The sequence below is a fragment of the Nothobranchius furzeri genome, chromosome 3 (genome assembly GCF_043380555.1).
Source record: "Nothobranchius furzeri strain GRZ-AD chromosome 3, NfurGRZ-RIMD1, whole genome shotgun sequence".
NCBI classification, from domain to species: domain Eukaryota; kingdom Metazoa; phylum Chordata; class Actinopteri; order Cyprinodontiformes; family Nothobranchiidae; genus Nothobranchius; species Nothobranchius furzeri.
Genome location: NC_091743.1, coordinates 79,535,979 through 79,553,258, shown reverse-complemented (window position 1 = coordinate 79,553,258; position 17,280 = coordinate 79,535,979). Strand labels below are relative to the sequence as shown.

The 17,280-nt window shown below is 44.1% G+C and overlaps 1 protein-coding gene across 1 annotated transcript; it reads right to left on the bottom strand.

Moving 5' to 3' along the window:
* Positions 1-4,121: 4,121 nt before the first annotated feature.
* On the bottom strand, positions 4,122-13,416 carry gal3st4 (galactose-3-O-sulfotransferase 4). Its single transcript, XM_015957780.3, has 4 exons — positions 13,227-13,416; positions 6,462-6,578; positions 6,072-6,372; positions 4,122-5,444 (listed from the first exon to the last, which is right to left on the bottom strand). Exons 1-4 carry the CDS (start codon positions 13,247-13,249, stop codon positions 4,365-4,367), a joined length of 1,521 nt encoding a protein of 506 aa, XP_015813266.3. The 5' UTR covers positions 13,250-13,416; the 3' UTR covers positions 4,122-4,364.
* Positions 13,417-17,280: the final 3,864 nt, after the last annotated feature.

Below are 17,280 nucleotides of genomic sequence, written 5' to 3'. Positions count from 1 at the left end.
TACAGAAAAACTAATGAAAGTCTGATGTTGTTTTGAATGGAATAAAACTGGTCTGAATTTAAATAGTTAAACTTAATATTCAGCGTAATTTGAACCAGCGCAAGGATTTCTGTACCTCCTCACCTGTCCACGGGTATTCTGCAGTGGGAGCATCTTTCTGACCCAAAGAGAAAAAACTTCAATGCATTTAGTATTTCCATACTATTGTATTCAGGGTATCCGCGGGTCCTTAAAAAGTCTTAAATTTACTTTTCCAAATTTAAGGCCTTGAAAATCCTTAAAAAATTACAAATAATCCTTAAATACAGTTTCCAAAGGTCTCAAATTACCAAAGACCCAGTAAACTAGATTATTTTATTCATTTTTGTGAATTTCTAGTTAGTCTTCAGCATTTTTTGTGTATGATATTGGCGTAAGCGGAACCTTACACATTCAGTTGGTTGTGAAAGGGGGCTATTTTTAGATGAGCACATTAGCTGGTTAAGCTAGTGGGAGCTTGTGCCGTGGAGAAGTGCAAGTTTAATGGTAACTGGATGATTAATCCCACGTTTGCAACGTGGTTAGCACCGGTCCCAGGCAATAGCTGGAAATTATAGCAGAAATAAAATAAAATAAAAAAGCTTAAATTTGGTCAAAGTGGCCTTAAAAAAGGTCTTAAGTCTTAAATTTGGCTCCCATAAACCTGCAGATACCCTGTGTATTGTGTAATTGTAATTCTGGATGTTCTAAAGGTTCTACAGCTGATCCAGAATGCTGCTGAGTTGGGAGGAAATCAGATTTCTCCAGTTTTAGCATCACTTCATCAGCTTTCTGTAAGATCCAGAACTGATTTTAAAAGTTGACTTCTAACCTCTAAAGCTCTGAAACGTCAAGCCCCTTCTATCAGACACTTGTTCCAGATGTTTCCAGGCGAGCACCTGGTTCTCAGGAAGTTTAGTTCCTAGTTTCTAAAAGAACATGAGGCAGAGCTTTCAGTTCTCAAGCTCCTCTCTGGTGGAACCATGAAGCATCCATGAGGCAGCTACGTCCGCTTTCAGACGTTCCTTTTGACAAATGTTCTAACAGGATTAGCTTGGGTTACCCTGGCTCATCCCTTTAGTTATGCCGTAGCCTACTGAGGACATACTGAGTTTGTCTTTCTTGACCAGTTGTTTTATCCTGGGCCCAGTCACAATACTCAAATTACACCCTGTCAAGGGGTGCGACTGCATAGGGTGTCCCAATTCTCAAGTGTGGAAGGTGACCACACCCATTTTTTACCCTTGAACTGGTCTTCACCCAAGTCTGCATTGATAAATAAATCAGAGGACTCCAAAGCACTTTACACTACAGAGCATCATTCATCCATTCACACACAATCATGATGAGCTACAATGTAGCCACAGCTGCCTTGGGGCACACCGACGGGCCCAATCTTAATACTCGCCCTGCGATCTTCAGCTAAGTGCACTCGGAGAAAGTGCAGTAGGGTTCGAGTGCGTAGTACACAAGTGTGCAAATAATTGCCAAACTGAGACAGGGAGCATTGCCTCATCGATCGGGATGCTGGTCGCTATGAAACTTTTTTCAAAAACCTTTATTAACAACTTTCAAACAATAAATCAATTATCTGAAACAAATTTAACTTCATTGCTGCTTTGTCTGAAACATTCAGAGCATAAACTAATTGTGCTAAAATCAGCTAATTTTATTAGAAAATACATATTTTCAGAAAAGGAACTTGAGCATTTTCTCCTGCAGTAATGACTTGTGGGTAATGCCCTTGCCCGAGGTCCGCATCACCTGGGTGAAGTGCAGATTAAGGGTGCAGTGGGGGAGTGGTCAATTTCCACATTTGAGAATCGGGACACCCTTTGGTCTGGGCTATGGAGGCAAGGTGGACTTTGGGCAAGGGGGTTACCCACAATCCATTGTGTCTGTACGTTTTAGAAGAAGGCGGAGCAATGACTCAAGTGCCTTTTCTGAAAATATGTATTTTCAAATGCACTCACCTAGAAGATTATTAGGAACACCTGTTCAACTTCTCCTTAACTCAGTTATCTAGTCAACCAATCACACGGCAGTTGCTTCAGTGCATTTAGGGGTGTGGTCCTGGTCAAGACAGTCTCCTGAACTCCAAACTGAATGTCAGAATGGGAAAGAAAGGTGATTTAAGATATTTTGAGCGTGGCGTGGTTGTTGGTATCAGATGGGCCGGTCTGAGTATTTCACAATCTGCTCAGTTACTGGGATTTTCACCCCCAACCATCTCTAGGGTTTACAAAGAATGGTGTGAAAGGGGAAAAACATCCAGTATGCGGCAGTCCTGTGGGCAAAAATGCCTTGTTGATGCTAGAGGTCAGAGGAGAAGGGGCCGACTGATTCAAGCTGACAGAAGAGCAACTTTGCCTGAAATAACAACTCGTTACAACCGAGGAATGCAGCAAAGCATTTGTGAAGCCACAACACACACAACCTTGAGGCGGATGGGCTACAGCAGCAGAAGACTCCACCGTGTACCACTCATCTCCACTACAAATAGGAAAAATAGGCTACAATTTGCAAAAGCTCACCAAACTTGGACAGTTGAAGACTGGAAAAATGTTGCCTGATCTTATAAGACTGAATTTCTGTTGAGACATTCTAATGGTGGAGTCAGAATTTGGCGTAAACAGAAGAACATGGATCCATCATGCCTTGTTACCACTGTGCAGGCTGGTGGTGGTGGTGTAATGGTGTGGGGGATGTTTTCTTGGCACACTTAAGGCCCCTTAGTGGGCATGGTTTAAATGCCACGGGCTTCCTGAGCATTGTTTCTGACCATGTCCATCCCTTCATGACCACCATGTACCCATCCTCTGATGGCTACTTCCAGCAGGATAATACACCATGTCATAAAGCTCCAATCATTTCTAATTGGTTTCTTGAACATGACAATGTTCAAGAAACCAATTAGACTGTACTACTACGGCCCCCGCAGTCACCAGATCTCAACCCGATAGAGCATCTTTGAGATGAGGTGGAACGGGAGCTTCATGCCCTGGGTGTGCATCCCACACATCTCCATCAACTGCAGGATGCTGTCCTATCAATACGGGCCAACATTTCTAAAGAATGCTTTCAGCACCTTGTTGAATCAACGCCACGTAGAATTAATGCAGTTCTGAAGGCGAAAGGGGGTCAAACACCGTATTAGTGTGGTGTTCCTATAATCCTTTAGGTGAGTGTAGCTGTTCATTTTAAGATGATTGATATTTATTCATGCTCTGAATGTTTTAGACTAATATTTAATGAGGAAAATTGTTTGAAAGTTGTTTATAAAGTAGCACAAACAGCGATCGGTGTCCCAGCATACGCCGTGGTCGATGTCGCAGCTCCCCGTCCCAATTCAACACACTTGTGTACTACGTCCTCGAAACCGCCTTTGTGCACTTCACAGGAGAGTGCAGCGCGAGGATTTGGGATTGGACCCTGGGTCTGCTGCAGGTGACTACCCGTTCAGTGTTTCCCTTCTCACTGTCGGCACATGCTGTGCTGCTCAGAGTGGGAAGGCTGCGTTGACACCAAGCTTCAAGCTTCTCGATTTGTTTTTACAGGGCAAATTTGACAAAAGTGGCTTTTTATAATGAATTTATTTCCACTAAAGTGTAAATGCACTAACCGTGTACGGAGTCTGAACTTGAAAGGATTTAGATGAGTTGCTTTGTGACAACTTGTGTATAAAGTAGAGTGAGGTGAGTAGCAGCAGCCAGCAGAGTTCCTGTTTGGTTTCTCTCCACCACAGTCACATGGCATCAGACTGCACGTCTGTCAGCTGAACTACTTCCTTTGTGGTAAACATGAATCAACACTAAACTCTCTGGACTGCTTCTTTATTCTGAGAGTCTACAGAGGATTTGTGTCTCCATCCAGATTTGTTGTGATTTCATATGAAAACTGTTTGCAGAGCCCTACGTAGGGGTTTTAGTTACCTGTCGGTACTTCAGCAGAATTTGACTAACAGGAATCGGGAACCAGCTCAACAGGTTAGCTTCCCCTTTAGAGCCAAATCCGGATGTGGACTTTTATGTTGAACTATATTCTCAGTATAGTAATTTATGCCAGAACCCACCTGGCAGAAGACAATTTCCCTGACAGGTAACGAGTTTGTACAAAAGTGGTTTTAATGCTGTGGCTGATGACTTCCTCACATTTACACCATGTTGTGGCCGCGTTCACATACACATATCAAGGCTGTGTCCAACATTTAGAGGTCTTATAAAAACAAAGTTCCAGCATCAGCTACAAAAACATTCCAGGACTACACCAGCTACAGTACCTCAAAAACAAGCAAAGTGGTAAAAGAACCATTTACAAACCCATCACTTCAACCCCTCACCGACACACTATCTAAACTTCTCATGCACTCGAACCAACGTCTGGTTCCTCTTCAGTAAAGGACTACCATCCCAGTCTTTCAACCCCTCCTCCAGAGTCCTCCCCCCACTCTCTCTGCTCACCACCTTTTCACGCTTCCAGGAGGAATCTGGCCTTAAGAACATTTCACCGCCTACTGCCATCAGGATCTCACTCTGCTGGATGGGCTTCACCTGGATCGCAGCAGCCTGAGGAAACTGTTTGGAATCCAACAAGTCTTTGTACTGGATCTCAGGTCTGATCATCCTCATGCAGGACATCCGAGTAGCATTGTCTAGTCCAGGCTGGAGCTCGTACCCAAGAATTTTCACTAAACCGCTCTGGAAAGGCCGGATGTTTTTGTCCCGGATGCGGTATGCCTCTACAGGCTTCCCACCATCTCTGAGACAAACCCGGGCCAGGTCTTCCCTCCGCATTCGGAGAAGACTGACCTCCTGCTCCATCTGGCTCCGACCAAACCTGTCGATTTCTTCCCAGAAGGTCCTGTTGAAGGCCTTGTAGAGGTACCAGTCTAAGGCGTTCCACTGTCTCAGCTTTTCTCGTTGATCCTCTGTTAGAGACAGATTTGGAGGAATCTTTGCTTGTGAATTGCCACCTTTAATCCCAGCCGCCGCTTTCCCCACCCAGCTCCCACCCATTCCGCCACTGGGCCTCTGCTGTCGAGCGTTCAGGCTGAAGGACACTACCGCGTCTAGAGGCCAACAGAGAGCGTGTCTCAGGAGAATCATGGACTGGTCAAAGTACTCGGACACCAGAATCAGTTTAAAGGTCCGTCGGATCAAGGCCTCACCCCTCTGAGCCAAAGCCAAAGAGAAATTAGCGTTGTGGTCGAGGCCAAAGTCAAACCACAGCAGGTTACGGGCGTAGTGATTGTTGCGGAGACGAGGGTCATAGTATCTCTTAGGGTCTTCGGCAAAGTCTCCCAACCCTTTGGCTTTCCGGAAGGCAGGAGCTACTTCCTTGTAGTAAGCAAAGGAGGATTCGGCCAGAGCCACCGGGTCCCTGACGATGGAGAAGTAGAAGGTGTCTGCAGGCATCACCTTCTCCACCTGGGAATTGAAACAACACAGTTCATCAAATGTGTGACTCCTAACAAGCCGTTCACGGCCTTTAGCAGTCTTAACCGTTTTATGTAGGGATCATGAATGCATCGGTCAGCACTCAGTGGCAAAAATCTATTAACATTATTTTTGAAGTGTTTTTCAGATTTCCACCCAGGTAGACAAGCATTCAGCCTTCAACACAAACTTGGTGCGCTACTAGCCGACAGCATGTTACTACATCACTAAAAGTTCCCCCCCCCCCCCCCCCCCCCCCCATTGGCCACCAAGGCAAACATGTATTTGGTTACGACCAGTAGAGGTCAACTCAAGCGAAAATTAGTAAGTGGTTAAAGAACGAAGAGTTTTCAACAACATGGAGATCTGTGGTTATTTGCTACATTCTGAGTTAAAGCAGAGTCAGCTGATGGAGAACACCGTCTTCGATTTTTATACAACATAGAAATATATATATATGTCAGGTTTTAAGCTGCAAAAGCAACAAATTCATGAAAGTGTTCCTCTGATCAACGCAGCAACCTACCTCACCGGGATTCAGATCTAAAGAACGGCGTGAGACCTGCTGTAGTAGGTGGTCTCAGCTAGTTTACAGTGTTATTACTATTAACCACTGACCTCTGGCTTATTAAACCTCATGTGGTTGCCCATGATATGGAACTCAATGGCTCTGGGACCTCGGTAACCTTTGACCCTGTGAGCGTTGAAGGGCAGCGGGTAGCCCAGCTGGTATCCCAGTGGAAGGGCAAAGTGGAGGCCATGCTCCTCTCCGAAGCGGTACAGCATGTTGAGCACAGTGCTGCTGGCAGTCTTGTGAGTCTTAAGGAACATGATGTGAGTGTGGGGCTGGCAGGAGCCCAGAGATGGGCCCTGAGCATCAGGGGAGGAGAAGATGGACTGGGGAGCTGGCTGGACACTGCTGAAGAAAAGAACAGCTTCCATTTAGCACATTTGGGGTGGCTGAGCTCAGCAGAAGCTACAACACGAAGAAGAAACCAAACCACAAACCTTCTGTTGAAGATTAGTCCCAGCAGCTGTCCAGCAAAAGCAATGGCTACAAAGAGAAACAGAGCTTTCCACATCCAAACTGGACCCAACCGTCCTCCCATCAGCCATCGCAGCATCCTGAGAGGACAGGAACCAGAGGGGACAAATAAATATGCTAGAGGAACAGATACGTGTTCTTACCCTGTCTGGTGACCTGCAAACTCAATGGTCCAAAGCTGATGGCCCCGATTTTTCATCTACAGCTGTCGTCAGATGTTCAGAGTGGTGGATTTCATCAGTTTTATGCTTAAGTGATTTTAGGTAGCTGTGTTAGCGGTTTCAGTGTTGTACAGAAGTATAATCACAAATATCTCAGAAGTTCTAGACTGTTCAGTAAGTATCTAAAAGTTGGTCCTCCTAGATCTCTGTAGTTCACCTCGACATGTTGCCAACCAGCTTCTGGTCCAGATCCTGACTGATGGAGCTCTTTCTTCATCATCAATGTTGTGAGTTTGTTAGAATTTGCTCTTATGCCTCGTCTCCCAGAGAGATGAATGTCTGGAGTTTCCTCTACGCGAGCATGCACCATCTGAAGCAGGACGTCCTCGCAGAACTCAAGACAACCAACTCTGAACACATTTTAAGTACCCCCTTAACATCAGCTGACTGTTCTGGGATGTTTGGTACAGACCAACACAATACTGGTGCATCAGTCGTCTTCGACTCCCTAAAAACATAGCGCTTTATTTCCTGGAAGGTCTAAACTCGTCTGGACGAGTTAGGGTTTGTGTTGCAGGAATGTGGAACAGGTTCTTTATCAGTCAGACTCCAGAGCAGCTCATCACATTCCACCAGAAACACTGTTGAAACTGATGATTCTGATCGTCGCAGATGTGGTTCTAATGCAGGGGTGGGCAATTATTTTTTCCATGGGGCCACATGAGAAATAGAAAATATTGTGGAGGGCCGCAGGCCAAAAGGCTGAAGTCAATTATGCATAATATTAATGGTATTTCTTTAAAAAAGGCAGTAAATACCATTGTTTCTTCAAGCTGTAAGAGTAGACTATATGTTATAAATGAGCAAAAAGGAAAAAGTGAGGTTGGCTTACAAAAATGTGATTTATTCAAATTTCCCAAGGCAATGGTAAACAAAGTGTGCACATTTGGTTTTTGTTAAACATTTGTGACTTATATTAGTTAACAGTTTCAGTCACATTCACTCCAAAACACATTCTGAGTTTCAAATATTGTTGGAAAGAGGTTCTTAGCATTCTACAGACACACAGTATCGTCTGTAAAATAAAATCACTGAACTGTGATCTTGAGAAAGAGGTTTAAAAAAAGTGTCCCAGTTCACTGCTAGTTGCCTACATTTGTGGTCCAAACACCTTATTTTGTGTTTTTAAGCAATTTTTTTCTTATTCAGTGAGAGAAATCTAGTCTCTGCTGGGCTTTAACGAGTGCATCAAAGTCAGGTTGAATGTCTGAGGTGGAGATGCGAAGCACAGCTGACAAATGATCATCAGTGAGAGAGGATCTATACCTGGATTTTGTAAACTTCATCATTGAAAATGTTTGTTCACAAATGTAGGTAGAGCCGAAGAAAACCAACATCTTCTGAGCATGTCTCTTCAGGTTTGGAAAATCCTCCTTAAGAGAAGAGTAGAAATCCAGCAGAGATCCTGAATCTCTGCTTTCAAGTCCCAAACCCTCTTCAGCACTTTCCCCAGGCTGAGCCATCTGACAGCTGTGTGGAGTCCTCCACAAGAGCCACAAACTGTCTGTGATTCATCGCCCGCGCCCTGATGAAGTTTATTATTTTAGTAACAACATCAGTAACATGGTTGATTTTTAGCACTGACTTGCACAACACATGTTGGTGTATAATTCAATGCAAAAACACCTATTTTTGATCTGCATCGATTTCTGTCACTTTATCTTGCATGCGTTTCAAAAGTCCGACATTTTTCCCTGTAAAGCCGGACGTACACTGTGCGACTTTTTCACTCGCAGCACTCAGCTTCAGCTCAAACTGTACGACTTCCTCGCAGAGCAGATCTCACGAGTCATGTGCTCACACTGTACGACCCAGTTCTCGCATGCGACCTGACTGCTCACACTGTACGTCTGGTAGCAACACGTCGGCCCTAAAAATGTGCTAAAAATAGCAGTTTTTACTCAACACGTCAGACTTTTTTGTCTTGCCTGTTGTTCTTCGGGAGTGCTGCAGGACACACAGGGATTTATGGGGGTTGGATGAGGAAAACGAAATAAAGAAAGTGAATCTGTGTTTTGTGATCAGTTTAATTTGACATGAACACGACAAACACGCTTTCTTGACAATCTTTGTGAGTAAAAAAAACGTGTAGAAACAAAAACGAACAGCGTGTGTTATTAGGGAAATAGCGAGCGACCGGCCGGCGTTGATGCAGGATTGCGCGCGCATGCGCCGTGAGCGGTTCTGATACTTTTTGGATCGTAGCTGCTCGCAGCGCCGCTTCAACAGTGCGATACCCTCACGAGGGACGAGCGAAATATTAAACACACCAGAAGTCCCTGCGACCTCACGACTGCTGATCGGCGGCTGGTCACATGGTGTTAATCGCCTCTCGTAACCCCCTGTACACTACACGACCGCTCGGCGCAAAACTCGCCCCGATGTCGTGGCTTCTCGCACGACTGGAAAATCGGCTCAAAAAAGTGAAAAAGTCGCACAGTGTACGCCCGGATGAGAAAAAGTCAAAACTTGCCACTTCACGTTGCAGCTGAAGCTCCAGGTTCCCCGCAATGTCCTCGATCCTCCTGGTCACGGTTCGCTGTTTTTAGCTATTTTGTGGGATATCACAAAGCTGGTCCTGGTTGCTGCATCCCTGGATGTGTGAAGCTTAGTAAAAAAGCCTTGCTGCTTTTGCAACTTTGCTAGCAAAGCTTCGGATGTCCGTGCCCTCTCAGCATCAGACAAGTTCTTGTATTTTTCCGAGTGTTTCTTGTCGTAATGCCGACTCAAATTGTAGTCCTTAAACACGGCAATCTCCTCCCCGCAAACCAAACACACGGTTTTACCTCCGACTTCAGTAAAAAAAATACTTAGCAGTCCAATTTTTGTTGAAAATCCTGCATTCGGCATCTTTCTTTTTTTTTTTTTTTTTGCATGAGCGGACATTTCTCAGGCTACAATCACCATGTCAACCGCCGGCACTTGTTGCTATACGTATTGCGTCATTGTGCACGTAAAATACAACTTCAAAATAAAAGCAATGCAGCCTTAGCCCATGCATGAGGTAAAATGAGAAAATACATTTATTTTGTAATTTCCAATTAACCTTACGCGGGCCGGTCAAAGTCAACCAAAGGGCCGGATGTGGCCCGCGGGCCGTAAAATGCCCAGGTCTGTTCTAATGGATCCGTAGGACTAAATAGTCCACACAGAACACAGTCTGAGGAACCTAGATCCTTCTAGCTCTGAGGATGGAGTTTTTCTTCTTGTACACTTTATTGAGGGGATCCTGGTAAAACTGTTTTTCTTACAATTGGAAACTGGTCTTTGAGCCACTATATAGTATAAAAACTTTGTTGGGGCTCAAATGATCACAGGAGCCCTGATAAGGGTCCAAACACAGCCCCATAATAAAGCCCTACCAAGGAAAACCTGGGTTGCCCCGCCCACTCGACCAGGACATGAATATTAAAAGAGCTGCATGCTGATTGGTCAGTTTACAGCAATGGCTCTACAATGCTGCCTGAAGTAGTGCTGAACAACTTTAGAAAGATTGAATTGCAATTTTTCTAGCAGAAATTGTGATTTCAGTTTGATTCACAATTTTCTTCAAACCAAGGTTCAACAAATTACTGACAATATAGTCATAAATCATACCACCAAAACAGTCAAAGCTACTTTTTCTCCTTTTATCTTTGTGTTTTTAATGCTTGTGAAGAGACTTGTGATTTTTAACTAGAGGCGCTTTATTCAAAATATGTTCTCGTTTGACTCTAATAATGCAAGGAGGAGAACGGGTCAGAAGTGCTTCCAAGTTTATTTGTTAACCAAAAATCATGCTAACAGATTAGGGCTGGGCAATAAATTGAAAATGTATCATTATCAGAATTTCTGACTTCTAGAGAATTTTTCCCATGTCAATAAATTTGAAAAATAAAAAAATGAAAAGATGTGTGTAGGTTGGCAACATTCATGTCCCTTTAAGAAGTTGTACCGCCTTAAGTCACGTAAAGATGTGACTCAACGTAATACATGTGACAGCCTTATCTAGTGGACAACTTGTTTCTGTGCCAGCCGTATCTACAGGTTTAAAGGAACCAAATTTAAGACTTTTTAAGACCACTTTGACCAAATTTAAGCTATTTTTAAAAATGAATATAAGCTATAATTTCCAGCTATTGCCTGGAACCGGTGCTAACCCCGTCGCGAACGTGGGATTAGCCATCCAGTTACCATTAAACTTGCACTTCCCCATGGCGCAAGCTCCCACTAGCTTAACCAGCTAATGTGCTCATTTAAAAAGAGCCCCCTTTCACAACTAACTGAACGTGTACGGTTCCGCTTACACCAACATCGTACACAAAAATGCTGAACACCAACTATAAATTCACAAAATTTTTATAGAAATAAAAGAATCTTGTTTGTTGGGTCTTTAGTAATTTGAGACCTTTGGAAACTGTATTTAAGGATTATTTGTCTTTTTTAAGGATTTTTTAAGGCCTTACATTTGGAAAAGCTAATTTAAGACTTTTTAAGGACCCGCAGATAAAAGCTAATTTAAGACTTTTTAAGGACCCGCAGATACCCTGCTGTGCATACCTGTAGTTATCCATTTATCGTTATCGAGGTGAAATCCTTAATATACCGTGATATTGATTTTAGGCCATATCGCCCAGCCCTATTACAGAGTTTTCCTGCATCGTTTACTAAGGCGAGATGCCTGGGTGTTTTTCCAGGCGGTCTAGGTTTTTCCTCACGAAAACACCGAACTCTGACACGTTTTACATGCTTGTTTGAATTACGGTGTGCCATCAGAAAAATTCAAAATGTTTTTAAGTTAGAGAAGTTGTGCTTTCAAGTCCACTTATCCCACGGCTGGAGAAGTTTCTCTGTCCCTCACTCATCCACGGTGCTGAGACAAACCATGTGCAAATTGTTATTGGCACAGCCATTGTTATCGGTTCTAGCAGCGCTATCTAAGGAAAACGTGAAAATAACCAATATCTGCAGCTCTGTCAGATGAAGAATTGAACTTCGCTGAGGAACTAGAGGTTATGTTGTTAAGCTAACACGAGTGGAGCCAGGATTTCATTTAATCAACTAGTCTTATTTCTGGACAGAAATGTCTCAAGAATAAAACTTACATAACTAACGGTAATATTTCATCATTTATAGGCCTATTAATGCTCTGAAAGGTTTAAAATAGCATGATATAGAACCTTTAAATTCATTAGGAACAACTGAGGTCCTGGTATCAGACCCTGTGGGGCACCGCGAGTGTTTCTGGATTACTAATTTTTGTTTTTTGATGCAGCAATGGAAGATCTGCCATGTCAGAAACTTACAGGGGCTGAGTGTAAAAGGTCACCAAAACCTGTTATGCTGGTAACCAGGTGGTTGTGCGCACAAGCAAAGATGGAAGCCATCAAGCTGAAAGGCTTTGGGACTTTAATCTGGTTGTGGACAAGTGGACTAGAACGTCATCCTTGCAGATGTGCTTAGAAGATCATGGGTGTTTGGTTGTGCAGTTCAGATGTATTTTGTGGACTTGGATCAGGTCCAGAACCACTAGATAATTCTGTAATGAGTGCAGTGGGAGCATCAGGTATGGGGGTCACAATGAAACCTCAGAATATCATCATTGTTTTCTGCTGATGATGTGATTCTGTTGGTGTTTTATTGTTACTGGAAGAGTCATAGCTCGGCAAATGAGAGTCTCCTCTTCTACGTCTCACACCGTGTTTTTGGACCAGAAATTTCTAGAAATTCCTCTCTCTTCAGATTGGGAGTGAGTCTCTGCATCAGACAGAGTTTAAGAACCTGGATGGGATGAAGGACAGATAAACTGATGAATCAGGACTTTTGAAGTAATGAAAGTGTTGAATGTTAAAATAGGGCAAATAAGGAGCTGGTAAACCTCTGGATCAATTGGTTGGTTTAAACCCTCGCCTTTGATCAAAAGCAGGGTTGTTGACGGGCCAAAAATAGTCAGCTACAATGGTGCTGGAATCTGTGTAGAATACCTCCCTCAGAAGGTTTTCAAGGCAGTTTCTACAAGCAGAAGACCCCATGGAAGACCCAGAATTTAATGCTGAAGATTAATTTTGTTTGAACAGCTCGAGCTAATAGAAGGAATGTATATCCTCTCTGGTTTGGTAACATGGAGGTGTATGAGAGCGTGTGGAGGTGTATGAGGGTGTGTGGAGGTGTATGAGGGTGTGTGGGTGTGTATATGGTTAGTGAAGGTGTATAAGGTGTGCAAGGATATTTGCATATATATGACGGTGTGTGAGGTGTGTGGAGGAACTCTAGTTCCTGCATTATTCCTAGATTGGTCAGAACCAAGAGAGCTAAGTTAACATCATGCTAGCACGCGACCAAAGAAACAGCAGAAGGCCATTGTTGCTGAAGGCGCCCCTCCACCCATTTCTCCCATCCTCCTCCCCCGCTAGACCACGGCCCCCACACCACCACATCTCTCCGGTTCGGTCCCTGCATCCTCACCCCTCACCCCGCTCCCTCCGGTGTTTTCTCTCCCCCGTCTCCTCCCAGAGCGGCTAACATTACCTGGTTCTGCGTCTGAGAATCATAGCTGAGTCTCCGGGTCGGTGTTGTTGAGCAGCGGCGGAGATCTCGGAGCATCTCGGAGCGTTCAGCCGATCTAGCGCCAGCCCAGGCCATGGACTCAGAGCGGCCCGCTGAGCCGAACCGAGCCCGGACCCGCCTCTGGGATGCTTCTGTTCCCTGAGGTTCTGACTGAGACTGCTGGAGCTCTGTTAAAACCGGGAGAGGTGCCGACAGCCGAGTCGAACTGTCTGAGCTGCAAAGCCCGAACAAACTCAAGGAGGGGATCGTGAGTCACTTCCGGTCACTTCAAAATAAAACTCAGCGTAAATCCAAACTAAACAGCTCAGCTTGTATTGTTTGCCGTGATAAATCAACCAATGGGCTTGGCAGCTTTACATGATACTATCACGTAGAAAAATAATAACAAATCTAACAGTGTTGAACTCAAGATTTTTTGTTGTTTGTTTTTTTTACTCCCTCAGGGACATGGTCTTCTGGTAATGTTTGTTTTCTGTCTTCTGTCCAGGATGACTGGTTGATGCGCACACAATCAGTCTTCTGTTTATGAATGCATGTGTTAATTTTGTACTTCTGTTTGAGTTACCAGTGACTTGGAGTTGCCCATGGAGTCTCACACCTGCAGCTCATCTCCTCAGGAAGCCTAATCAGCACTCCTGGGATCTACCCACTCCCAAGGGAGGGGAGATTCATGTTTATGCTTGTGTTTAATTTAATGTAGACATTTTCTGTTATGGATAGGGAGTTTGTAATTATGATATAGTTATTTGAGTTACCTGAATTGATTAGACTGGTTGTGTGTGAGGATGTGTGTGTCAATTGTTCCCCTCTTGTTTGTAGAGTGGTCTGATCAGCCACTATTTAAGTTGAACCTGGTGTGTCTGAAAGGGGATTGTGTGTCTTGTGCTGGTGTCATTCTGACCCATTTACATTGACTAGGTTAAGTTTATGTTCATTTTGAAGCTTCTCCAAAATAAAATGGAGTTTTCAGAATCATCAGCAGTGCTTCTCTGTTTGTTCTGGCTGTGTGTGCACCAGTGATGCAGCTGTGCACAGAAGGATGGCCCACACACGGTGTCAGAGAACCAACTCTGAAACTGTAGGAGTGAATAGGCATTTCTCAAGGTCCAGATGGTCTTCTGCTAAAGGGACAAAGACTGGTCATACCTGCTGCTATGAGAAATGATGTTCTGTCCAGGCTGCACGAGGGACATCAAGGCGTGGTAAAGTGCAGAGAGAGAGCACACCAGTCTGTGTGGTGGTCAGGGTCGAGTCAGCAGCTGAACGAACTGGTTCTGAACTGCCGGACGTGCTGTCAGGAGAGGCAGAACCACAGGGAGCCGCCGATGACGACACCATACCCAGGTCGGCCATGGCAGAAGCGCGGAGCGGATCCGTTCATGTTGAAATACAAAACCTACCTTTTAGTGGTGGACTATGCATCGAGGTACGTAGAGATTTTGACCCCGTCTAGAGCAGATGATGTGATTACCCATTTAAAGTCAATCTTTGCACGTCACGCCATTTGTGAGACTTTAATCGCCGATAACGAACCGCAGTTTTCAGGAGCGGCCTTCGCTGAGTTTGCCAAAGTTTACAGATTTCTTCACATCACCAGCAGCCCGAGATACCCCCAAGGAAATGCTGAGGCTGAGCGAGCGGTGCAGACGGTCAAGAGACTCCTAAAGAAAGCGAAAGACCTGACCCTGCTGTCATATCGGGCGATTCTGCTTCAAAATGGCTACAGCCCCACTCAACTTCTCATGGGGAGGAGAATTCGTACAACCATACCAATGTTTCCTGCTGGATCCTGACCGTCCAGATGAAAATGTTGTGAAGCTTAAGGAAAAGGAGAGGAAGAGGAAGGATGCACAAAGCTATAATCTGTGGCATCGTGTGCAAAATCTCAGCAGACTCACCCTGGGCTAGAAGTGTGGGTTACAGACCAGAAAACATCGGGAGTTGTCATCAAGGAACATGCCACACCGCGCTCCTATCTGGTGGAGGGACCTCATGGGATCATCAGACGGAATCGCCGACATCTCGTCCCCAGGAGACCTTCGCAGGAGCAGGGCAGCAGCTGAACAGCAAAGCGGGGATGCTCCAACTCAGCAAACTGGATCTGCCAGCAGCAACAACGCCAGAGCAGAATCTCCTGAAACCATCTCCGACGCCTGTGACCAGGACCACAGCAGGGAGAGCTGCGATCAAACCAACAAGATTGGACTTATAAGTTGTTCCAAAGTTGTCACAAGGACCGGCTGAAGAAGAACTCGGGAAAGTTTAGTGGAAGGAAAAGCTGTTAAAAGTTTCTGGATGTTTGTGGGGAACAAACAGGCAGAGTTACTGTAATGGTTCTAGTGTTTCTACGTATTGCCGGTTCAAACGTTCAACAGAATATTTAGCACAGGGAAAGTGTTGTTTTGGAAATATTTACTCCAACTAAGCTGAAGTTAAAATGTGTGATGAGTGTGTGAATGGTTCAAGATAGGAGCCAACCTTCCAGCCACGGGGCTCAATAATCCCCTAAGGTGTGCGCGAATCAATGGTAGTCTACCCATTGATTCTAGGAAAGGGGAGATGTGGTGTAATGTTATGCTGTTGTGGATTACAGGCGACTGGTTATGACATCAGCAGGGTGACTAGGGAGAGGGAACGGCAGCCATGTTATGGGGACATGCAGGAGAAAATAAAGCCACGTTAAACCCGCAGTTGGACTCACGCGGTGTTTTAATAACGCGACAGGTTCAGCTGCAGGAGCTCCACAAGTTTGATCCAAAACTGTCAGATTTCCAAAGAGCAGCGAACAGAGAGCAGTTTAAAGTTACACTTAGAGGAGAAAACGGACAGACCGGATCATTTTGCTCTGAGTTCACAAGGGATTTAACGTTTTCCCAACATCGGAACATCAGATCAAGATGTCGTGTCATAACGTTTCCCCCAAAAATGTTTATACTCGTGTCAGAACATCCTACAGATTTTACTGTAGTCTTTTTTTCTTCCGAAGGATTTTCTTATAATCCTTGATAAGTGATTTGCTCGTTAATCGAATTTGGTAGTCTTTTATTATTTCATTCATAAAAGTTAACGTTTTTCATGCAAAGAAGGTTTTTATTTTGATGAAAGCTACATTTTATTTATCAGAAAAGTTAGTTTACTCTTATCCTCTTCCTTATAAATACACTTCGAAAGACTGCACGAAATCAAGTTCCTTTGGGTAATTATAGATGATGATTTAAGAAGAAGAAGAAAATGTCTTCTATAGCGCCTCTCATGATAAAAATCACGAGGCGCTTCACTAAAACAAAAAAAATGTAAAAATAAAAAAAGAATTATGTTGGAAATCACATGTTTTCTGACACTTGGACATCTCACCTGGATCGGATAACAGCAACACAACTCTACCACTGACTTGCAATGCTGATTTTTTTTATCTCCACAAATTCAATCCAGTTCATTTATGTAGCGCTAAATCACGACAAGTCGTCTTAAGGCACTTCACAAAGTCCCTGCACAAACCTGAAGGAACTACTGCTGTGTGGTGGAGTTGCTAATGCTAACGGTTAGCTTCCACTAGCTGAGATGTTGTCTGCTTTTTCCTGATTGTTAAAACGACAACAGCATTCCCCGTCTGTCAGGCTTCTCAAAACCTTCCCTAGCGGCTCACACGTATGGAAGTGTGAATGTGCGTTTGAGTGCTAGTATGTGTGTTTCTATGTATAGATACAGATGTGTACATATGAGTTTATATATTCATGTTGGCACAATCATTTATAAACGAGTAAACATGTAACTGTTGGCACCTTTCTGGACAGACTGATGTTGTCTATGCTGGGATAACTGCACTTTAATCCTGGACAGAAAGGGATGTAATAAGCTATTGCCTCATCCTACTTATCACACACCGTATAGTTCATGTGGATATGCACCTCGACGGGTCTCTTGTTTTTGACTGCAGATGTTTGAATAAACTTAACATTTTTAGATTTGTGGGTTTAGTGCTTTAAAAAAAAACAAATCAGTTCACGTTTTCCCT

What these genes read in the sequence shown, in the direction of transcription:
- gal3st4 (XM_015957780.3), bottom strand. Translation starts at nt 13,249, where the DNA reads ATGATTCTCAGACGCAGAACCAG. An exon ending in ATTCTCAGACGCAGAACCAG is followed by an intron (nt 6,579 to 13,226) that starts GTAATGTTAGCC and finishes CTGTCCTCTCAG; the next exon opens with GATGCTGCGATGGCTGATGG. An exon ending in GGACTAATCTTCAACAGAAG is followed by an intron (nt 6,373 to 6,461) that starts GTTTGTGGTTTG and finishes TCTTTTCTTCAG; the next exon opens with CAGTGTCCAGCCAGCTCCCC.